Below are 22,798 nucleotides of genomic sequence, written 5' to 3' on the forward strand. Positions count from 1 at the left end.
CCTCTTGCCCACCCCTTCTGCCTCCAACCCTCTTAAGTCTCCTACCTGTCCTCATCCATCTCCTGAAGGTCCCACAACTGAACTGTCCCTCAACCGTCCTGTGGCGACTTTGAGTCCCTCACATGCGTGGGAGAGGAAATTGGGCTGTCAAGAAGACTTGTTTGAGGGAGCCTGGGAAGGGGCTGCCGGAGGAGCTGCCTGGAAGCAGGGGGTCTCTGCAGGCGGTACCGCAGGGATGGGGGAGCCATGGTAGGTAACCACGTTGGTAAGATGTGGCCAAATACAATCCACAGAGTCCCCTTGAGGATGGGTGGGCTCAAGGGGGCCGCCTGCACAGAGCTGAGCCTAGCGGTTTCCATAAAAGCTAAATCCTGAGGACATCCCTCTGGCGCTCGATTTCTCCCCTGGCCACAGTTGCTCTCTGTGGACAACCAGAGTTTCTCCCGTGTGTGAGGAGCTGCACCAGTGGGCAGCCCGCAGCCTGGCGGCTGCCCGGCTGGAGGGGCCCAAGGTGGCTGCATCCGCGGGGAAACACAGGAGCGGAGGCTGGAGGTGACACGAGGCGCGCAGGGATCACCGCTGCGGCCGCGCTTTGCAAACACGCAGCCAGGACGCGCTCGGCTGGGGAAAGGCAGAGACGGCCCCAAATCAGCGCCCTGCGGGCCGGCCCCGGCCCCGGCCGCGGCCTCCCCTCTCCCCCCGGCCCGGCGGGAGGTGCCGGGGGGCCCCGCTCCGCCCCGGGGCCGGGCGCGGGGCGGGCGCTGCCATTTTGTGCGAGCCGGGGGGCGACATGGCGGCCGCGTCGCCTAGGCGACCGCCGCGCGCGGCCATGGCGGTGCTGCCGCCGCCGCTGCTGGTGGTGCTGCTGGTGCTGGCGGCGCCGGGCCCGGCGGGCGCCGTGTGGCCGCGGCCGCAGGCGGAGCGCGCGGCTCCCGGCGGCGGCCGCTGCCTCTTGCGCCCGGGCCGCTTCGGCTTCGCCTACGCCGCCGCCTCGGCCGTGGGACCGGGCTGCGCCGTGCTCGACCAGGCCTTCCGCCGCTACTGGGAGCTGCTGTTCGGCGACGCCCGCGCGGCCGCGCGCGGTGAGGCGGGGACGGGGACGGGGACGGGGACGGAGCCGGGCGGCGCGGGGCGGCTCGGCGGGCGCCCCGGGAGCCGGCGCTGGGGCTCGCCCCGGGCGCCGCGGCGTCGCCGTCGCGTTCGGGGGGTCTCGAGGTGCTCGGCGGCTGGCGGGGAGCGGAAACCTGTTCCGTGTCGAGTGGTTTGTGACGGCCCCAAATCGGGGCACGCAGCCGGGTCCGCCTTGCGCCCTAGCGCTCCGCTCGCATGCCCTGCCGGAAAGCTGAAATCATGGGGTCCTGCGGAGAGTTGCTGGGTTAATTTGTTTGTGTTTTTTTTTTTTTCCAAAAAAAAATCCCTTCAACCCTTTCAGCTCACTTCTGGGCTCCCTGGTGCTTCCTGTTCCCCTCGTGACGGTGGCGGGGGCCTCTGGGGCCGCTGGTGCTGCTGCCCAGGGTGCTTGCGCCAGTCGCGGCTCTCCCTCTTGCTGGCGGAAAAACCAAGGCTTGAGGAGCCCGGATTGACTTGGGGCTGTGCACGAGCACCCCGGCGCGGGGTGCAGCGTGGATCCACAGGCGGCACCCATCTGAGGAGCAGGGAATGCCCCGGTCATCAGGAAAAGAGCCTCTAACTCCGATTCCTCCTGTTGCAGCTGATCCCAGCAGAAAGGGTGACAGCAGAGAAAGCTGCTCAGCCTCATCCCGCTGGTAACAGCAACCTTGAAACACAGGGCAGAACTGTGTGGCCCGGTTCATTTCTAGATCCAAGCCCTGCGAACGGCAGCTCAAACAGCTTTCTGCTTTGGTAGCTGCAAGGGGCCCCCTTGTTCCTCTTGTTCCTAGGAACTAAACTTGAAATGACACTTAATTATTCACATTTTCCTGCTTCTGTCAGAGGCAAATATGGCCCGCAAGTCACTTGAAGCGATTTCTTGTGATCACCAGGTCAATGTCCACGGGCACCCTCAGCACTTTCCATACACCCGGCTTTACATGGGGCTCGAGCTCCATGTGGTTAATGTGAAGGCTTTTTTCCTCCTTGCCTTCCTTTTTTATCCCTGTGAGTAGGGCACTAGCAGAGACTGGTAGTAACAGGCAGTGGAAATCCTGCATGGAAAGAAATAGTTTTTATTAATAGAGAAGATAAAGCAAGAGATAAAGCTGGTATGTGAATACAAAGAGCGACACTGCGTCCCCCGAGCCATGAGGGGACTTCAGCACCTCCCTTGGATTCATGCTGCCTCAGGGGCAGGAGTGCCCCATGTTCCCAAGCAAGGTCCCCTTAAAATTCCCAGATATTTCAGTGCTGTTCCTCCTTGTCTGCTGGGAAGCAGCCTCCTCTCATGGCTGTTGGTTCTGACTGGTGGCAGTTGCGATTTGTCCTCTGAAAATACGTTTCCGGGGATCCTTCTGCTGAGCGGAGACTTCTCTCCGGAGTGGGCTAATCCCAGCGGCAGCCCTTGATGGTGGTGCTTTGTGAGGGGTGTCGCGTACAGCCAGGGTCTGCTGGCGTTCTAGAACTTGTAGACCAGGTCCAAACCCTGAGTCTCGGCCTCCTGGAATGAGATCAAAGACTAGCTGATGTTAGAGATGTGTGTGGTCAAGCCCCTGCTCAAAGCAGGGCCAGCCTGTTAGGGCCAACTTCGAAGCTTGGTGGGCTTTTTGTGTCCAGCTGAGTTTGTGATATTCCCAAGGATGGAGCTTTGGGAAGCACTTGTCCCGGGATGATCCCTTCAAGTAAAGGAAAGGCTGGATTTCTCATGTGCCGAGGCCCGAGAGCAGCTGTGCCTGGTGAACTGCCCCCTCGCAAGCGCGGGGAGTGCGTGGCAGCCCGCGCCGCCGCGAGCTCGCCTGCACACGAGCAGACAACTTCACAGTGAGGTTTCCCTGCCACCTTCTTTCCACAGAGCTTTTCCCATTCCTCCGTGGCAATGTCTGTGCTTCCTGGCTCCTGGGAGCTTCAGAGCATGTGTTCCCTGTGTCTCAGCCTGGCGCTGGCTGTGCCAGGGTCTCTCCGAAGGCCCCTGGGTGTCTGACTTGGGACCAGGCTCACTCAAAGCGAGGATCTGGGGGTTTGGGTGACCATGTTGAGCTGTTCCTGGGAGTGACGGGTCTTTGAGGGCTGTGCGTGGCCCTCAGCTGCGATGGCAGGGTCCATGGTCACCTAAGCTCCGTGTGCTGGGTTGACGGCTGCGGTCTATGTGTTGCAGGGAGCGAGCAGCCCCAGGAGAAGCCCTGTGCCCAGCTCCTGGTCTCTGTGGCCACCCCAGGCTGCGATGGGTTTCCCAGCCTGGACTCCAAGGAGAGCTGTGAGTACCGGGGCTGGGAGCGGGAGCGCGGGTCTCTGTGCCCATTAGTTGAAGCGGTGCCGTAAGCACCTCGCGTGTTGAGTATCCTCACTGTGCGAGCCAGGAGGGAATGCTGAGGATGCTGGCAAGGCAGTGGGAGAGGCAAAATCAGTGAGGAAGTGCCAGCTTTCTGGGATGCCAGGGAGCAGTTCTGCCCCAGGCCGCAGCTGCGTCCCAGCGTGCGGTGGAGCGGGGCCCCCACGCGCGCCCGTGCTGTGTTTCAGATGAGCTGTCCGTCTCCGTGGACGCCCTGCTGCTCTCTGCGGATGCCGTCTGGGGAGCGCTCAGAGGTGAGGTGTCCGCGGGCATTCCCGCTGCCCTGCCCCACGGCACCGAGGGGCGGCTCTTGTGCCTCCCTCCTATAGGCTCACCTGGATGGTGCTCCGTTCCGTCGGGACGCCCGCTGACAAGGTCACCGTGTGCTTTCCCCGCAGGCCTGGAGACGTTCAGCCAGCTTGTGGGGCGCGACGAGGCTGGCACGGTGAGCGGGGGGAGCCCAGGGGCCCGGGGGTTCGAGGACGGGGAGGCAGCTCTCCCCAGCACCCTGTCCTGCGGGGGGGAGGCCCAGGCACCTAGGGATGGGGGGTCCAGCAGGGCCGCGCAGCCCTGTCACATCAAGGGCCACACGGTGTCTTGTGACAAGAGTGCAGCCAGGTGGTGGCTCTCGGATCAAGTGCAGTGGCCCTTTCTGGCTGCTTCAGCAGTGGTGTTGTGAGCTGGGCAGTGAGGGTACCCCCCCCAGTGCTGCTGGCTCTGGGGGCGAGGAGGACCCTGCTGCTGCCCCGAGGATGGCCGTGTCACTTGGAGCCCTGCTCACTTCTTCCTGACGCTCTGTGTGCAGTACTATGTCAACGAGACGGAGATCGTGGACTTCCCCCGCTTTCCCCACCGGGGCCTCTTGCTGGACACCTCGCGGCACTACCTGCCCCTGAAAGCCATCCTGCAAACGCTGGTAGGGCGCCTGCGCTGCGACACGTGGGGCCAGCCTGCCTGCCTGGGGACAGAGCCAGCTGTCCCTGCCTAAGGTGGGCAGGAGCTCCCCGGCTGGCTGGCAGGCCTTCCCTTTTGTGCTTGGTCCTTTCCAAAGGCCACAGGAGCCATCTAGTGAGAGCCACGCCGTGGAGCCGGGCACGGGGCAGCTACCCCACGGCGCTCTGTCTGCAGAGCAAACCTGGGGGTTTGAAGGACACCAGCCCGTGTGCGCCTAGTGGGAGCACCCGCATGGGGTGGGGTGGCAGCAGGGCCTCCGCTCTGCTTCGTTGAGCCACATCGTGGAAAAATGCTTCCGTGCTGCAGGCTCTTCCATGTGCAGTGCTCTGTGCCCGTGGCTCTGTTTGTGCCCTGTGTAACTGGCAGCTCCCTCAGGTGGGTGGTTTTTCACTTCCCTCCCTACGTAGGGGAAGGAAGAAAAACGGGAGATGCCTTAGATCCCTGCTGCCCGGTTGGCTTTCTGAAACCAGACCTTTTCCGAGGCAAAGGAGGCTTTAGCTGCTTCACGGTCCCATTAGACAGGAGTGGGTGGTGGTTGTGCCTTCATCTCAAGCAGGATTCAACATCCAGGCCTCCAGCACTGGCTTACGTTTGTGGAGGAACAGGAGTTTTAGCGCTGGCAGGAGCATGACTGGCCTTCTGCAGCTCTCTGCAGCGCTCTCGTGGTTGACAGAGGTGTCTGAATGACTCCAGGAGCACCTGGGGACACTCTTCATTAGACTGCTCCCCTTGGAGTGCAAGGACCTGGGTCCCTATGGCCCTGTCTGCCTGGGCTGGCTGCCCTTTCAGACAGGCCAGGGCGCGTTCACCTGTGTTCCTCTTGCTCCCTAGGACGTCATGGCTTACAACAAGTTCAACGTGTTTCACTGGCACATTGTGGACGACCCGTCATTCCCGTACGAGAGCGCGACCTTCCCCGCGCTCAGCAGGAAGGTAACGGGTCCTGTTGGCTGGTGCCGCTTCCTGCGTGCGCGGCAAGCGCCAGGCCGCACTGTGCCGAGGGGGCGAAGCAGCGGGACGTCTCCCTTTCCGCAGGGAGCCTTCCATGCCGTGACGCACGTGTACACGGCCAACGACGTGCAGGCCGTGATCGAGTACGCCCGGCTCCGCGGCATCAGGGTCGTCGCCGAGTTTGACACCCCTGGGCACACGCTTTCATGGGGGCCAGGTGAGGAGCAGAAGGGGCTGTTCGGAGGTACCGGCATTGGGAGAGCTGCAGCCCTGCCCGGGGGAGGACGAGTCTCTGCGCCTGGATCCCGAAAGCTGTGGACAGCTACATCCCACGTGTGGGCTCAGGGCCTTGCCCGGGAGGGCATGGATGGCTGGCAGGGAGAGGGGGGTGTTCAACCCTTCCCTCGCTGCACTGGGTTTATTCTGAGCCAGGTGCTCCAGGCCTCCTGACTCCCTGCTATCTGGGCAAGAATCTTTCTGGGACCTATGGGCCCGTCAACCCCATCCTTAACAGCACCTATGAGTTTGTGACGCGCTTCTTCCAAGAGGTCAGCACTGTGTTCCCGGACTTCTTCCTTCACCTCGGCGGTGACGAGGTGGACTTCACGTGCTGGTGAGTGAGGGGCAGGCCCGAGTTGCTGAGGACAGAGCCTGGAGAAAGTGCAGGGCCAAGGGTCCCACGTGCCTGGGACTAGGATCTGGAACAGGATCTCTTTGTTGCTTAGGCTCCAGGTATGTGCTTGGAGTGGATGACAAGTGCTGGCAAGAGCAACCTCTGAAACGGGAGGCAGAGTGAGAGGGGAAGTTTCTTTACGTTAAGAGGGAGCCAGAGGGCTAGAAATTTCAGATGGGGCCCGTGCAAACCACCCCATCAATCCTTGGCCGTGCCTCTCTGCACATCTTTGATCTCCTCCTTCGCTTGGAAGAGAGAGCAGGGAAAGCCTTGGCCATGTCTGGCCTTACTGCAGAGTTCTAGGATGCAGAGCTTTCATTCCCTTCTCTCTCGTACGCAGGAAGTCGAATCCAAAAATCCGTGCCTTCATGCAGGAGATGGGATTTGGTGAGGATTTCAGAAAACTGGAGTCGTTCTACATCCAGCGGTAAGGACGGCTGGGCCCAGGACCTGTCGCTGCAGTGTGTGGCCAGCACAAATGTCTCCTGCTGTTGCAGGGACCCTGCGTCCGCTTGCAGGAACGCGCACCTTGGGGCATGGCTCCCTCGCCCCACGGGGCCTGGCCACGTTTGGATGGGAGATCTGGGCCTGAAGGAAGCTCTGTGAAGGGCCAGACTTTCTCCCCTACCCTCTTTCGGAAATACTTCCAAGTCTTGCCTTGGGTGCTCAATAAAAATGGGGGGTTATGCTTTGGCTGTTTGCAGCCGGCTAAAGGAGGGAGCTGCGGCTGGGACTGTCCCACATGCAGCGCTGTTTCCACTGCAGGCTTCTGGACATCGTCTCTTCCTATGGCAAGGGTTACATGGTGTGGCAGGAGGTGTTTGACAACGGAGCGAAGGTGAGAGCTGCCTGCGTTAGCTCAGAGGGATTCCCTGGGCTTGGACGAGCGGTGCCAGTGCCGCAGCCGGGCCCCGGTGTGCCCTGGGGGTGCTGTGATGGTGCTGGTGGGAGGTACCTGGTGGGGAATTGGGGCTGTCCTTAACATGGAGCTGCCGAGGGCCCTCGCGGTGGCTTTGTCCACTGCTGTCACCAGGCCCTCCAGCCGCTGGGGTGTGTAACTGCAAGGGGCAGCTTTTAACCATGAAATGCTCTGCAAGTGGCTTCTCCCTTCCTGAGAGTGGCTGCAGTTGTCCCCTGGGTCTGCCCTGGTCTCTCTCAGGCAGTTGGTGTTGGTGTCGCTTTGAGCCATGCGCTATCCCACTGCTGAAACCCCCCCGTCTGGCCGCTGCTCCGTAGCTTTGTCCTGGCTGTGGCGTAGGCGGGTGCTCCTGTCCCTCCTGCGAGCACGGCCCTAAGGGCAGCGGGGTTGGTCCTGCTCCTTCCAGACCGGGATCGCTGCAGCTCCCACCATTGCTGTGACCCTTTGGGGCTGTTTGTGGGGCAGGACTCCGGGCAGAGGAGGGTGTTTTGGAGGGGTGGGTGGCTTGGGAACGCTCCGCTTGTGAGGGGAGTTGGTGCTCTTGGTGGCTGCACTGATTCTGCATCTTTGTGCTGTGAGGCCAGCTGAGGCCCGACACGATCATCCACGTGTGGAAGGAGAAGTCCCCTCCGTACGTGCAGGAGATGGAGCAGGTCACCAAGGCCGGGTACCAGGCGCTGCTCTCGGCCCCCTGGTACCTCAACCGCATCTCCTACGGGCAGGACTGGATCGACGCCTACCACGTGGAGCCCCTGCAATTCAAAGGTGCGTTCCTTGTGCCAGCTTCCCTCATGACACCCGACTTGTCTCCCAGAAGTGGTGCCGGGACTGGTGCTAGTCTGCTTTCACTGCTGATGTGAAGGTGCTGAGGGTGCCTAAGTGACTCTGTCGCTGCTATGGTCTCCATAGCCGAGCTAATCACACGTCTCTTGCAATACCTTGTCCTCGGGACGGTGTCTCCCTTGGCAGGCAGCCCAGAGCAGAAGGAGCGGGTGATCGGCGGAGAGGCCTGTATGTGGGGTGAATACGTGGATGTCACTAACCTGACCCCCAGGCTCTGGTAAGAGGGGTCCTGAGGAGGTTGGCTGGGGTCGGGTGGGCAGGGCTTAGACCTGGTTCCTTCACCACTGAGTTACACCAAACTGAGGTGATTTGGTCACGTAATGGTACTGGACTCTGTCCCCTTACATTGTGGTGGTAGGCGCTTCACTGAGGCTTAAACTAGGGCTTGTGGCTGTGAGACTGACACAGGCCCCTGCAGAACCTGCTGCTGCAACCGGTTTGTGTTTAGTCCTGGCCTCTGTCTGTGAGCTGGTCACATCCTTATCCGCGTGGATCTGTGCGTGGATCTTTCCATGCAAAGCAGCCATGTGGAGGACCCGAGTCATGAACTGAGCACCTGCATTTCTCCAGGCCTGTTAACTGAAGTGGGGGGTCTCTTCCCTCCTGCTTCTGTCTAGGGCTGACCTACCCTCTAAATGTGAACTACGCTCTCTGGCACTGTGGATTTTGATCTGGGTCTGTGCTCAGGCTGGCTCTGTTCGTGCTCCTGCCCACAGCAAGTGCAGGCATCAGGATGTGGTGGTGCCGTTACCGTATCCATGTGGATAACGGAGTCCCTCTGCCCTGAGTTTTATCTGCACCTGCAGAAGCAGCTCCGGGTGTTACACCAGCGCGTGGGGAGCTCGGAGGTCTCTCCAACTCCCCCTTTGAGCCGAGCGTGTCTTTCCCTCCTTTCTCGAGGCCGAGAGCCGGGGCTGTCGCCGAGCGCCTTTGGAGCAACGCGACGGTGAGGGACCTGCAGGATGCTTACGCGCGGCTGGCCGCGTTCCGCTGCGAGCTCCTCAGGTACGGGCCCCGCGCGACAGGGCTCGACGGGCGCTGCCCGGGGCCGCGCAGAAGGCGCCGCGGATGCTCGGCCCTGGGCACGGCAGCGAGGGGCCCTGCTGCTCCCGCAAGCAGCGAGCAGGCCCCATCCCGCCTCCGTCAGGAGCTGCCCTTATGCTTTGCTTCCCACGTGAGCAAAAAACGCAGGCTGAGGCTGCAGTTTGACGTCTTCGGGAGCTCAATGCACCTGCATTTGGGTGCTGATGGCCTGTGCTCCTCTGACTGCCCAGAGCCTGACCCGGGACTGTGCTTGCGTCCGTGCTGGAGCATCTCCTTCTTTGCTGTGTTCCAGGCGTGGGGTCCAGGCTGAGCCGCTCTTCGTGGGCTACTGTGAGCACGAATTCAATGGGATTTGAACAGAGAGCCCTGCCGCTCTCGCCCCCTGCGCGCCCCGGAGGAACGACCGCTCTCCCCCTCGCTCCTTCCCTCCAAAGCTGCTGTCACGTTAAAGGGACTTCCCTACGTTTGCTCTTGTCCTGTCACAATGAGCATTTTTTAATGTGATCAAGCATTCATTGCTTCTTTTCTATTTTTTTTAATCTAAAGAAATGACCCCAAAGAGAAAAGGTGCCTTTTCATGCTCCTTTGGGGCTCGCCAGGCTCCACAGGGATTTTTTTTTGCTCTTGGATCATCCCCGTTCCAGATGCCACGGAGGAGCAGCCGGCCGCAGGGAAGCAGGATGCGGGGCTGTTACGGAGTCCCCGCTCGGCGCCGCCAGCAGTTGGTCACTTGTCCAACGTGCCCGTCCTCATGCTGTGCCCTGTCCTCAGGGGGTTCCTGTTATCCGACAGTCGCGGTGGCTCCGGCACGGGGATTTGTCAGGGAGAGATGCTGTGCGCCGGGGTGGTTGTGTGTGTTAAGTGAGATCAAGAGGGTACCGCTAACTCTGTTAGGGCTGGAAATGTTTACTGTTGGTAATTTTGAATTAAAAATGTTGCTAAAATGGCAGATCGTGGGTTTCTTTACCTTCTTGCAGCAGGATGCCCTGACAGGGCTTTCCAGGGGAAGCTCTGGAGAAGCTTGGGGTTCGGAGGGGGGTTTCGGCCCTCCGGGAGCTCCGCACAGCGCCGACCAAAGCGAATTTCCTTCCAGTTGACCTTTAAGTAGGGGCTAATTTATTGCGTGTTTACCCACAGCGACACCAGGTCCCTGCTGGGGATTTAATTACTAACCCAGATTGTTTCCCGAAAGCCGTGGGGAGGCAATTACCAGGTGATATTTATGATCAGGTGTAAAAAGTGCCTTCCTCGGTCCCCCCCCGCGCTAACCTGGACGGCTCCTGCTCCTGAGTGTGTCCCGGAGTGCCGTGGCCCCACATGGAGCTTCGCTGCCCACGGGCTCTGCAGCAAAATGCCCTCCTCGCCGTCGGGTTCGCACGGGGCCGGAGCTTCCCGCTTCCGTGGATCCCACAGAGCCAGTTGCACGAGCGCGCGGAGTGCCGGCGGCTCCCGTCCTCGCGACATGTTTGCTTCTTTCAAGAACATCTATTTTTAACCAGTGTTTGTCATGTAAAACTCGCTGGGGATAATACGGGAACATGCAGCGCGTGAATCACGCGGGGCCAACGGCTTTAAAAATAAACGCCAGCGCCGCCAAAGAGCACCCTGTGCCTCCCGCGGGTCTCCTGGCGCTCCGGGCGCTGCCTAAGGGCCGGCACGGGGAGCAGTGTGATGAGCTGCAGCAGTCTCAGCTTCCCCCTGCGGCTGGGGAAAGGGAGGCAGCTTCCAACGGCGCCGGCACGTTAAAAATTGGAGATGGGGAGTAAAAAAGATGGCCATAACTGTGCCCACCTCATTGTTTGTTTGTTTGTTTTCCCCAGACTGCTTTCTTTTAGTAGCTGTGCTGCAGTTCCCCAGGCCTTGCTGCTGCGCTGAGCTAGGAAGGAGTGTTCACTCTGGAACATACTGAGGGCAGCAGGGGTCAGGCTGCAGCGGAGGGAAGGAGGTTCCGGAGGTGCTCTCCAGTCCCCAGGGCGCATCCGTCCCCGTGCTCCCCATGGAAGCAGCTCCAGCAGCCCCAAAGTGGCTGAGCTGCTGCCGGTGCCGCCTGCCCGCGCCCGGCTCCGGCGCTTGCTGTGGCGCCAGCTCCTTCCGGAGAGCTCGGCGCTCATAATTAAATTCCTAATTATCTGCTTGCTCGTTAATTAGGATTGTCAGGATAACCAAGGCGGCTCCCCTTGCCGCAAGGCCTGAGACTGGAAGTGTCTTTGGGGGGCCGTAGGAGGGGGCTGGGGGCCAGGGTTCATTAGGGAGTGCAGGGGCGAAAGGGGGGTAAGAAGATGGGGGCAATGATGGGGTGACGGGGGCTGATGGGGCTGATGGGGTGAAGAGGGCTGGGGGGGTGATGGGGCGATGGGTTAGGAGGGATGAAGGGGGCTGATTTGGGGTGAAGGTGGTGATGAGGGTGAAGGGGTCATGGGGACGATAGGAGCAATGGGGGGGTGATAAGGGAGATGGGGATGATGGGGCGATGGGGACAATGGGGGTGATGAGGGAGATGGGTGGTGTTGGGGCGATGGGGACAATGAGGGTGATTGGGGGTGATGGGGAGATGGGGACAATGGGGAACAGTGGGGGAGTTGGGGGGTGATGGAGGGTGATAGGGTGATGGGGGTGAAGGGGGATGATGGGGTGAGGGGGACAATGGGGATGATGGGGGTGATGGGGGCTGATGGGGACAATGGGGTACAATGGGGTGATGGGGGAATGGGGGGTGATGGAGCTATGGGGACAATGGGGGGAGATGGGGGGTGATGGGGAGATGGGGACAATGGGGAACAGTGGGGGAGTTGGGGGGTGATGGGGGGTGATAGGGTGATGGGGGTGAAGGGGGATGATGGGGTGAGGGGGACAATGGGGATGATGGGGGGTGATGGGGGCTGATGGGGACAATGGGGTACAATGGGGTGATGGGGGAATGGGGGGTGATGGAGCTATGGGGACAATGGGGGGAGATGGGGGGTGATGGGGAGATGGGGACAATGGGGAACAGTGGGGGAGTTGGGGGGTGATGGGGGGTGATAGGGTGATGGGGGTGAAGGGGGATGATGGGGTGATGGGGACAATGGGGATGATGGGGGGTGATGGGGGCTGATGGGGACAATGGGGGTGATGGGGGTGATGGGAGAGATGGGGGGTGATGGGGAGATGGGGACAATGGGGGACAATGGGGTGATGGGGAATGGGGGGTGATGGAGCTATGGGGACAACGGGGGGAGATGGGGGGTGATGGGGAGATGGGGACAATGGGGACGATGGGGAGTGATGGGGGAGACGAGGGGTGATGGTGCCATGGAGACAATGGGGGACAATGGGGGTGATGGGGAGATGGGGGGTGATGGTGCCATGGGGACAATGGGGGACAATGGGGGTGATGGGGAGATGGGGGTGATGGTGCCATGGGGACAATGGGGGACAATGGGGATGATGGGGACAATGGAGGTGATGGGGGTGACGCGGGGCGCTGCGGGGCGCCGCGCGGGGGCGCTGCGGGGCCGAGGGGGCGCGGGGGGCGGGCCGGGGCCCCCCTCTCCACCGCCCATTGGCTGCACCGCTCCCTTATGCTAATGAGCCGCGCGGCGCGGCGGGGCGGGCTGACGTCACGGCCGGTGGCGGCGGCGGCGGCGCGGGGAGGGGAGGGGGCGGCGCGGGGCGGCCCCGCGCGGGGCGGGCGGGGCGGCGCCTCCCCCCGCGCAGCGGCGGCGGCGGCGGCGGCGGCGGCGGAGCGGAGCGGGCAGAGCCGCGGGCGCGATGGCCGCGGCGGGCAGCGCGGCGGCGGCGGCGGAGGCGGGCCCGGCGTTCAGCACCGCGAACAGCGGCCGCCTGAACGGGCTGAGCCACCCGGCCGGCGCCATCGCCATGAAGGACCACGACGCCATCAAGCTCTTCGTGGGGCAGATCCCGCGCAACCTGGACGAGGGCGACCTCAAGCCTCTCTTCGAGGAGTTCGGCAAGATCTACGAGCTCACGGTGCTCAAGGACCGCTTCACCGGCATGCACAAAGGTACGGGCGTCCGCGGGCACGCGCGCCACCCGGGACACGCGGCGCCCGCCACGGGGCACCCCTCCATCTCGTCCATCCGCCCTCGTCCCGAGGTGTCCCCGGAGCCGTCCGCCTCCCAACTTCCCTGGGGCACCGGCCATGTCGCCGCCTGTCAGATGGGGAGTAAGAGGCCCAAAGGAGGGAAGCGACGGGATTTGGGGAGCACCGGCACCGGCGGGTGCCCCGGGGCTCCCTGTCCCGCCGCTCACGCCAAGCGGGAGCCGTTAACGCTCAGTCTGGCCGGCGGAGTTAATTGTGCCGATGTTAAAAACGCAACCACTGTCGATTTTGCCCATTAAATATTTACTCCGCCAAAGGGAAACTGTTCGGCTCCCACTCGGACGCTGCGTCGAGGAGCTTCCCAGTGAGTGCGGCCGGGAGGCTCCGTCCCCCGGCACCGGGGCCAAGCGCCGGCCACACTCCGGCCTCGCCGGCGGGACGGGGCACCCAGGGGGGAAGTTAGACCCCGCCACGGGGCCTGAGCGTCGCCTCTCCGCAGGCTGCGCCTTCCTCACCTACTGCGCCCGGGACTCGGCGCTCAAGGCCCAGAGCGCCCTGCACGAGCAGAAGACGCTGCCGGGGGTAAGTGCCACTCGCGCGGACACGGCGGCCTGGGAGAATATATGACATTTTCCCCTCGTTTTTGCCCAGCGTGCGGCCCCCGGTGGCCCCGCGGGCGCGGGAGCTGCTCCAGCGGCCACAAGCCGAGGCATCGATTTTCCCTCCTTTCGGCGGGCTTCGACCTCCCGCGCTTAACAAAGTGAAAATAAATATTTAATTATTCCCCTAAATAAAAATCGATAGAGCCGCCGGCCGGCTGAGCAAAGCGCGGGGCCTGTAAATTTTGCCCGCACGTGGCTGCTGCGGAGCCGGGTGGCACGGGGGACATGGGGCCCCCTGGGGCCTCTGATGGCCCCTGGGACCAGGAGGCAGCTGGTGTCCGAGCCGCGCTTTCTCCTGTAAATGTGCTGTAGCACATGGAGAGAGGCTTTGGGATGGGGGTGCCGGGAGGACAGCATTGACAGGGATGTGCTGTCCCAGCTCATGTTCTCTTCTGTGGCATGGTGCATCAGTAGGCTTCAGAGTTAACACCCTGTTGTGCTGGGGGGTCAGGAAGCTGCCCCTCGTTGTTCTCAGGGTTGTCCCTGACGTTGGGGCTCCCCGTGGTGCTGTGTGGCCCTGAGGGCTGGTGGCCATGGGCACATGGTGACCATGGGGGCCACCCTGTGGTGGTGGTGGCGGGGAGGCTGCGGGTGCCTCACCAGGGTCCATCCGGGTCTTCCTGGTGCGGGCCCTGTTTCCACACCGTTTCTTTTGCCGCTTTGGGTTGGATTCCTGCGAATTTGGCCTCCTCACGGACGGGCCGTGTCCCAGCGGGGGTCTTGGGTGGGGGTGGGACCCGGACCCTCGGGGGCGGCCGCGCCCCAAGCCCCGCCCCTTGTCGCGGCAGGGGGCGTGGCCAGGGAGGAGGGCGGGGTTGCTGATAGGCCCCGCCCCTCCTCCCGGCCCGGCTCGGCCCGGCGGGGCTGCGGCCGCCCCTCCCCCCGCCCCTCCTCCCGCGCTGCGCCCAGCCGAGCCGAGCGGCACCGAACCGGGCCGAGCGGCACCGAACCGGCCCGAGCAGCGCCGAGCCGGCCCGAGCAGCGCCGAGCCCGGCCGAGCGGCACCGAGCCGAGCGGCGCCGAGCCCGGCCGAGCGGCACCGAACCGGGCCGAGCGGCACCGAGCTGAGCGGCACCGAGCTGAGCGGCGCCGAGCCGAGCGGCGCCGAGCCGGGCCAAGCGGCGCTCGGGCCGAGAGGCACCAAGCCGGGCCAAGCCGATCCGACCGGCACCGAATCGGGCCGAGCCGGGCCGGGCCGGGCCGAGCGGCACCAAAGCGTGCCGAACCGGGCCGGGCTGAGCGGTGCCGTAGCGGGCCGAACCGGGCCATGCAGCTGCCGCAGGTGGCGGCCCCCGGGCCGCGGCCGCCGCTGCTCTGGGTGCCCGGCGGCTCCAAGCTGCTCTGCATCGAGGTAGGGACCCCCCGCCGTCGTGCGCGCCCCGGGGGGACACCCGGGCGGGGGGACACCCGGAGGGGGGTGCAGTGACACCCAGCGCGGGGGGTATCGACACCCAGGGTGGGGGCTGCTCGGGGCTGTGCCGTGGGGGTGTGCGGGGAGCGGGGGGGTGTTTGCAGCCCGCGGTGCGAGGGTGCACAGGGCCGGGGGCTGCGGCGGTGCGCGGGGCTGTGCGTGGACGCCTGTGCCGCGGGGTGTTCGGGGGCTCGCGCGGGGGTGTTGGATGTGCCGAGTGGGCGGGTGTGCGGCTGTGGTTGTCCCCCGCAGGGGGGCACGGGGCTGGGCAGGAGTGCCGGTCTGGCTGTAGGGGTGTGGTTGTGTGCGGTTGTACGCGGGGCTGTGCTGGGTGTGGGTGTGCTGTGCGGTTGTGCGTGAGGGGGTGCTGAGGCGGGTGTGTGGCGGCACGCGTGGGTGTGCGGTGGTGCTGGGGCGGGGGCGTGGGGCCGCTGTGGACGTGCGGTTGTGCTAGGACCCACGGACGGCTGTGCATGCGGCTGTGCTGGCGCAAGCGAGCGGCTGTGCGTAGCCATGCAGTTGTGCACAGGGGTGTGTCGGGGCAGCTGCGCGGTTGTGCACTCGGGTGGCTGTAGAGCAGCAAGCTGTGCGGCTGTAGCCAGGCTGGCTGTGCCTTCCCCAAGGCTTGTACCCTTTTTGGCCCACGGCTGCTGGGTATCCAGCAGGCCATAGCCATGGAGCATGGCTGCCTGTGCCTGAGCAGCTGTCTCCCACTCCAGCTGTTGGTTGCTCCACTACAGTAGCCGGTGCTGGTGGTGAAGCTGTGTGGGGAGCTGACAGGTGTAGGGTTCAGCCCCGCTGTAGACATCAGAGACTCCACACCAAGCCTGTCCTATCCCTGGGAGGTGATCAGGGGGTCTTGGCCCTGTTGTCCCCAGCAGGTCCCAAGGCCATGGGGATGAATAAGTGGGCGGGTGTTGGTGTGGGGGGGTGTTGCGGATAGGGCATGGGTGGGTGGGTGTTATGGGAATGGGTAGGAGGTGGGATGAGGGATGGGTGGTTGTGGAGGTGTTGTGGAGGGATGGATGGACAGTCATTGGGTGTTGGGCGATGGGTGTAGGGATGGATGGGTGTTTGATATGGATGGAGAAGTGGCTGTGTGGGTGTTAAGGGATGTGGGAAAGGTGTTAGAAGGGATGAGGCGGGGTGGAAGGATGTTGGAGTGGAGGCTGCTGGGGATGGATGGATGTCAGGAGGGATGAAGGTTTGGGTGCTGGGGTCAATGGAAGGATGAATAGATGTCTGGGTGTTCGAAGGGTTGACTAGAGGGGTGTAGGGAGGAGTGGGGGGTGGATGGACAGGTGTCGCACAGGGTGGGTGAGTGCTGGGGCAGCTGTTTCTCAGGGTGTTGTGGGGCTGGGCAGTGTGGGACAGGCAGGCGCAGGAGGCCGGAGGAGTTTCCCTAGGGTGACGGCACTCGTGGAGCTTCACGGCTCCCCAGGGCCCAGCATTAATAAACACCAGGCAGCGCCACTGTCCATAGGGTGTAGCAGCCGGCGGCAAGGGAGGCACTGGGGGTGACGCTCTGCGGCCCCGAGCCCCAAATCCTCCCCACGTCCCCCCCACCACGAAATGGGGCCGCTCCCGGTGCTGGGAGCATCCCTGCCTACTCCCGCGTTTCCCTGGAGACGAGGCAGTTGCCGTGGAAACCTGCCTCCTGTTCGTCAGCCCTCCTCTTCGTTAGCGCCACCGAGGCCGGCGGTGTCTCCTGCCAGCTGTGGGGTGTCCATGCGCGGGGGACAGCGCCGCACACCCCTCTGGCAGCGACTGTTCCCCGGGTGCATCCGGGTGGTACCCACACGCTGTACCCAGCGGCTGTGCGTGCGTGTGACGGTGTAGCCGCACGTGTGATTGTGTGTGTATGTGTGTGTGGCGGGGGGTGTTGCCCGTCTGCGTGTGCACACACCGTGTGCCCGCGTACAGGCGGTGCCTGCAGGTGACGCACACAGGCTCGCGCGCCTGTGCCCATCACGCGTGACCGCGCGCCCTGTTGCCGTGGCGACCCTGCTTGTTGCCGTGGCAACTGCAGTAACTGCAGCCACGGAGAAAAAAAAAAAAACAAGCGGGGGGGAAGAGAGGCAGGATGCGCCTGTAGCTTGTGCACCTGTAGCCTGCACACCCCCATGGGGACACCCGTCACCCCGCGGCGCTGCCGCTGCCTCCTCTGCAGTCCTTTGCGGTGGAGGGAATCGGGCGCCTGGCCAAAACGGCACCCTCCTGCGGCACCCGGCGCTCCCGCGTGGCCCATAGGTCGATGCAGGGTCCCCCGCAACCCCGAACGGCCCTGTGAGGCCCCTGTGAGGGCCGTTCGGGGTTGCAGGGGGCTCTGCACCAGCCTATGGTGACACTCAACCTGGGGACAACCTGTGCTTTGTCCCCAAACCCTTGTCCCCCACCCCGGGATGCTCCTGGGGGGTCTCAGAGCCCGATCCCGTGTGGGCAGCGAATCCAGGCCGGCTCTTGCAAGTGACCTCATCAGGGGAGCCCTTTTCCCCCCTGCCCCTTTCCAACTTGGTGCCAGGCAGGTGCCAAAGCGCGGCCTGGATTCCAGCCTGGATTAGGGCCCAGCATGGAAGGGCTCCTTGCAGGCCGTAACGCCCACAGTGTCTTGCAGATGAACCGCCCCATCCAGGTGAAGCCGGCGGACAGCGAGGGCCGAGGGGGTAGGTACTCGCTGCCGGGGTCCGTCTCCCGCTCCTGTTGCGGCTCGCTGGCGGAGGCGCCCGTGCCGCTGGTGCTGCGTGCGCCCATGGGCTCGCTTGGGCTTGCAGAAGACCGCAAGCTCTTCGTGGGCATGCTGGGCAAGCAGCAGAGCGAGGAGGACGTGCGGCGGCTCTTCGAGCCCTTTGGACACATCGAGGAGTGCACCATCCTGAGGGGCCCCGATGGAGCCAGCAAAGGTGGGTGCCGGGTCCCGCATGGGCGCGCGGCGGCCAGGGCCGAGCGCCTGCCCCATGTGCCCCTCTCTGCCCGCAGGATGCGCCTTCGTCAAGTACGGCAGCCACGGCGAGGCGCAGGCCGCCATCAGCGGCCTCCACGGCAGCCAGACCATGCCGGTGAGCGCCCGCCGTGCGGCCGTGGCACGGCGGGGACGGGGGGACGCGGCCGCTGGCCCCGGCTCCCGCCGACGCGCGTGTCGCGCAGGGAGCCTCCTCCAGCCTCGTGGTGAAGTTCGCCGACACGGACAAGGAGCGGACGCTGCGGCGCATGCACCAGATGGCCGGGCAGCTGGGCATCTTCAACCCCATGAGCATCCAGTTCGGTGCCTACGGCGCCTACACGCAGGCGGTACGGGGTGCGCGGCGGGCCGGGGCCGCGGCGCCGCCGGCGGGGAGTCGCTAACCCGCCGCGCGCCCCGCAGATCATGCAGCAGCAGGCAGCGCTCATGGCGGCGGCGCAGGGCACCTGCCTCAACCCCATGGCCGCCATTGCCGCCGCGCAGATGCAGCAAATGGCCGCGTTCAACGTGAGCGGCCTGGTGGCCGCGCCGCTCACGCCGTCCTCAGGTAGGCGGGGGGCGCACGGCGGCGCGCGGGGCGGGAGGATGGCGGCGCGTGTCCCACGTCTTCCTCGCGCTCCTCCCCGGCGCAGGCGCCAGCACGCCGCCCGGCATGGGCACGGCGCCCGTGCCCAGCATCGCCGCGCCGCTCGGCGTCAACGGCTTCAGCCCGCTACCGCCGCAGAGCAACGGGCAGCCCGCCTCCGACGCCATCTACGCCAACGGCATCCACCCCTACCCAGGTGGGCGCTGGTGCGCGGCACGGGCATCGCTCTGCTCGGCGCGGCGTCATGCTCACGGCTCCTCCTTCTCTTGCAGCCCAGAGCCCCAGCGTGGCCGACCCGCTGCAGCAGGCGTACGCGGGCATGCAGCACTACGCAGGTCTCCGCTTTGCTCTGCTCCCTGTCCCATGCGGCATCTTCCTCCCTTCCTGCAGGGATTGGGGCTGAAGCAGGAGCCGCTGGGGAGGGGGATGCCCAGACCCCGCGGGGACGCGGCAGCTTCTGCCCCTCGCCCTGCCGCTCCACACGGGTTTCCCCGGGTGCTGGTGGGGAAGGGGCAGTGCCTGAGGTGCTGGTCACGGCACCACTCCAAACACGGGCCGCGGCCGGGAGGGACTGCGGCCTGCCCTGGCGTCACCCCGAGCCCGCCCTAACCAGCAGCGCTGACAGTGATTTCCAGCAGAAAATTAAGTTTGTGGCCGCAGACGATAGCTTTGTTTTCCCACCAAACATGCCACCTTCCTGCCCGAACGCGCTGGGATTCATTGTGTGTGCCCCATGGAGGGGACGCCGGGGTTTGGCGGGGCGTCACGGGGCGCCGCAGTGCCCGTGGAGCCGCCTCTCCGCGTGGACACGGGAGGGAGCCCGTGCCCAGCCTGGGGCCTGCGGGACGGTGGCAGCGCCTCCCTCCTTCCCGCGGGTTCGGGCCCCGAGCGGGCTCTGCCGTCGCGCCGCCGGGAGGATCTCAGCGTGCCCCTTCCCTTTCTGCGCCGCAGCAGCCTATCCCGCCGCCTACGCGCCCATCGGCCAGGCCTTCCCCCAGCAAGCGGCCGTCATCCCGCAGCAGCAGCGCGAAGGTGAGAGCTCCCGGCCCGGGAGCGCAGGATTTGCCGGCTGCTCCGCGCGGTTTGCACGGACGGAGCAGCGGCGCAGCCGGAGGAGGAGGAAGGCGCCGCAGCCTCGGGGCTGACGCGTGGCTGTCCTTTGTGTGTCACCCAGGTCCCGAGGGCTGTAACCTGTTTATTTATCACCTGCCCCAGGAGTTCGGGGATGCGGAGCTCACGCAGATGTTTTTGCCTTTCGGCAATGTCATCTCTGCCAAAGTCTTTGTGGACCGTGCCACGAACCAGAGCAAGTGCTTTGGTGAGTGCCGCTGCGCGGCTCCCTCATCCCCGTGGCTCGTGCCCGGCACGTGGAAGCCTTCGGCCTTGAGGCGGCTGTGCCGGATGCGGATGAGCGCCCGGGTGCATCGGGGGAAGCCATCGGTGCAGGGACATCAGGACCCCCCCACCTTGGGGTCCTTCCTGTCTCCGAGGTGGCCGCCCTGGCCACCTTCCTCCCTCTTTCCCCGTCTGCCTCGGGGTGCAGTGGGACGCCAGGGCAGCGGGGTGGCCGCGGTGACGTCCCCGCCGCGCAGAGCCCCTCGACGCGGACGCTCCGCATGACGGCCCCGTCCTTGCTCCCTCCTCGCCCCTAGGTTTCGTCAGCTTTGACAATCCGGCCAGCGCCCAGGCGGCCATCCAGGCCATGAACGGCTTCCAGATCGGCATGAAGCGGCTAAAAGTGCAGCTCAAGCGGCCTAAGGACGCCAACAGACCCTACTGACCCCCGCCCGCCCCAGCGCGGCCGAGAGGTACGTGGGGACACACGGGCCAAGGCTGTTCCTGGGACGGGGGCACCCGGGAGGCTTCAGATCGGGGCTGCAAAGCAATTCCGGTGATTCCAGGTTTTCTCCAGAAATCTCCCGGAGTGCCAGGGGCTTCACTCACATGTATAAATACACGTGCATTATATACGTGTGCTTTTTAAATTCACCGCTTCTGTCTTTTTTCACCCGCAAAGCCCACAGCAACGTGTCCCTTTGCTGTGTTGCAGGTTGGGTGCCCCGCAGTGTCTGAAGAGTATCCCCCTTCCCCAGTGCAGATTCCCAACTTGTAACTCTCTTTCTTTGCAACACATCCCCGAAGAGGAGGACGAGGAGGAGGAAGAGGAGAGGACATGAATGGAGGAGGAGAGACGCAGAAGGGAGAGCGCGCGCCATTCTGGTCGTACCCTTTTCTTTTCTTTTTTGATTCCCGGCATCGGCCTCGATGCGAGGAAGAGCGGAAGGAAGAGACGCGACGGAGCCGGCCGCGCGGCGCCTGGCCGCGGCACTGGCTGAGCCCGCCACCATTCCCGGGAGCGCCCCAGCCGCCGGGACGGGACCCACCTTCCTTTTTTATTCTTATTTTTATTTTCTAAAGCACTCATTTGCTGCTATGACTTTTCAAAGAAGGAAACGAGAAAGAGGAGGCTCAAGGTGGATTATAAACCAAAGCCAGTGGGATCGGAGCGGGCTCAATGCGCAGATGACATTTGCTTGAAAAGGGAAAGAGAAATCGCGTTGTTTTTTTTTCTCCACAACTGGCTGAAGGAAAAAAAAAAAGAGAAATCAAGGGATAAAAGGAAGTTGGACTTATAGAAGATATATATAAATAAGTATATATATATAAATATATATATATATATCCCACGGAGCAGGGGATAGGAGGTGCACCCCCGGCTCGTCACTGGCACAGGGACATAGGATTACTTGTTTCAGAGTCATATCATTCCTTAGAGTTTAGGGACCAAAGGACTACTGCTTTTTTTAAATATATATATAAATAAATCAATTAAAAAAAGACAAAAAAAAAGAAGAAAAACGAAAGGAAAAAAAGGTTGAAACGACAGGAAAAAAAAAAAGAACCCCCCCCCCCACCTTGCGCGTAGGAGCTGCAAGTGTTTCCAAGCGGAGCTGGCAGCGGCGGCCGAGCGGAGCTGCCCGCGGGAGCCCCTGCACGCCCCGGGGACGGCCGAGCGCCCTGGTTCTTTGTCCCCTTTTTGCTTTCTTTTTTATTTTTTTTTCCAGGAAAAAAAAAAACAACAACAAAAATAAGTGAGGTTTCGGCAGAAAAGAGGCGAAACGAAATAAACTTGTTTTTGTCCAAGGGCTCCCGCAGGGTTGTTCTTTGGGGCTCCCGTGCCTGCCGCCCCCTCTGCCCGGCGCTGCTCACGCCGCCGCTCGCTGCCTTCCCTGAGGACTCTCCGTGCCACCCCCCGCAGCTGCTGTGTGTTTTTCCCGAGCGTATCCTGCTTTTTTCCAGGGAAGAAGGAGCCGCAGCGCCGCTTTGGCGGCTTTGGGGATGGCGAGCGGGGACAAGCGGCTCCCGGCGCGGGCGCTCCCCTGGGGGCGGCCGCCGGCGGCTGCGGCGTCACGAGCCCGTCGGTGCCCAGCCGGGGAGGGAATGTTGCTCTGCCGCAGAGCTCGGGGCTGTTTTTTTTTGATAATTTCTTTCCTCGTGCACTTGAATCGCTCCGGCGGGAGCGCGGCCGGGCCGGGGCCCCGGAGGCCGCCGCTCTGCCGCCCCGCGCCGCGTCCCCAGAACAAAGCCAGCAGGAACTGCCGTCTCTAAGGGCTACTCTTTCGCTGCCATAGTCTCTTGCTACCTTGAAGGACCCACCAGGATCCCCCCGGCGAGGGCTCCGTGTAAAGCTACCTCTGCCCAAACGGCTGCTACTCCCCGCTCCGCCGCCCCGGCCCCGCGGGGCCCTTCCCGCCAGCCCTCCGGCGCTTTTGGGCTGCTCCTCCTTTTGGGTTTCCTGGTGGCGGAAGGCCGGAGGCCCCGGCGTTGGCTCTGTACCTTTGTAGTGACCGGTATCTGCTTCGACTGAAATAAAGCACAGTCCAGTGGGAATTTTCCTTCTCGTTTCGCCCATGAGTCTCTTCCTTGGTCCCCGCATTGTCCCCGTGTGTGGTGGCTGCCTGGCCCATGTCCGTGGTGCCGGCCCCTGCCCAGGGCACCATCCCTGCTCCTTGTTGTGATCCCTTCTCTGTAGCAGGGTCCCTTCCCCTGCTGCGATCCCTTCCTTGGGGGCTGCTCCCGTCTCCGTGGGGGCGATCCCTTCCCCAGGGCACCGTCCCTTCCCCACAACGTGATCCCTGCTCCATAACGTGGTCCTTTCTCCGTGACCCCATCCCGTCTCCGTGCTATGGCTCCTTCTCCAGGGCATAGTCCTTTCCCCTTGGGGCAAACCCTCACCCATGGGGATGATCCCTTCCCTTAACTCCAGCCCTTCTCCATGACTCCCTCCCTTCTTCACAGTGCGGTCCTTGTC

At 63.6% G+C, this 22,798-nt stretch overlaps 2 protein-coding genes across 2 annotated transcripts; both read left to right on the forward strand.

Annotated features, from left to right (window-relative positions):
• Positions 1–790: 790 nt before the first annotated feature.
• HEXA (hexosaminidase subunit alpha) lies at positions 791–9,212 on the forward strand. The gene is made up of 14 exons (XM_088538192.1): positions 791–1,082; positions 3,269–3,367; positions 3,631–3,696; positions 3,841–3,887; positions 4,248–4,358; positions 5,228–5,329; positions 5,432–5,564; positions 5,780–5,960; positions 6,361–6,447; positions 6,786–6,858; positions 7,524–7,704; positions 7,909–7,999; positions 8,683–8,787; positions 9,119–9,212. The coding sequence occupies exons 1-14, from the start codon at positions 791–793 to the stop codon at positions 9,180–9,182; spliced, it is 1,632 nt and encodes a 543-aa protein (XP_088394318.1). The 3' UTR covers positions 9,183–9,212.
• Positions 9,213–12,570: 3,358 nt separating this feature from the next.
• Positions 12,571–20,276, forward strand: CELF6 (CUGBP Elav-like family member 6). Its single transcript, XM_088538177.1, has 12 exons — positions 12,571–12,829; positions 13,368–13,450; positions 17,556–17,604; positions 17,713–17,841; positions 17,918–17,997; positions 18,086–18,229; positions 18,303–18,447; positions 18,533–18,682; positions 18,759–18,821; positions 19,438–19,518; positions 19,661–19,804; positions 20,139–20,276. The coding sequence occupies exons 1-12, from the start codon at positions 12,577–12,579 to the stop codon at positions 20,264–20,266; spliced, it is 1,449 nt and encodes a 482-aa protein (XP_088394303.1). The 5' UTR covers positions 12,571–12,576; the 3' UTR covers positions 20,267–20,276.
• Positions 20,277–22,798: the final 2,522 nt, after the last annotated feature.

This window comes from Tinamus guttatus, unplaced genomic scaffold, assembly GCF_059628265.1.
Source record: "Tinamus guttatus ecotype Peru unplaced genomic scaffold, ASM5962826v1 Tinamus_guttatus_pri_ptg000942l, whole genome shotgun sequence".
Classification (NCBI taxonomy): domain Eukaryota; kingdom Metazoa; phylum Chordata; class Aves; order Tinamiformes; family Tinamidae; genus Tinamus; species Tinamus guttatus.

What these genes read in the sequence shown, in the direction of transcription:
- HEXA (XM_088538192.1), top strand. Translation starts at nt 791, where the DNA reads ATGGCGGCCGCGTCGCCTAGGCGACCGCCGCGCGCGGCCATGGCGGTG. An exon ending in GAGTCGTTCTACATCCAGCG is followed by an intron (nt 6,448 to 6,785) that starts GTAAGGACGGCT and finishes TTTCCACTGCAG; the next exon opens with GCTTCTGGACATCGTCTCTT. An exon ending in AACCTGACCCCCAGGCTCTG is followed by an intron (nt 8,000 to 8,682) that starts GTAAGAGGGGTC and finishes TCCTTTCTCGAG; the next exon opens with GCCGAGAGCCGGGGCTGTCG.
- CELF6 (XM_088538177.1), top strand. Translation starts at nt 12,577, where the DNA reads ATGGCCGCGGCGGGCAGCGCGGCGGCGGCGGCGGAGGCGGGCCCGGCG. An exon ending in CGGCATCCACCCCTACCCAG is followed by an intron (nt 18,683 to 18,758) that starts GTGGGCGCTGGT and finishes CTTCTCTTGCAG; the next exon opens with CCCAGAGCCCCAGCGTGGCC. An exon ending in GGGCATGCAGCACTACGCAG is followed by an intron (nt 18,822 to 19,437) that starts GTCTCCGCTTTG and finishes TCTGCGCCGCAG; the next exon opens with CAGCCTATCCCGCCGCCTAC.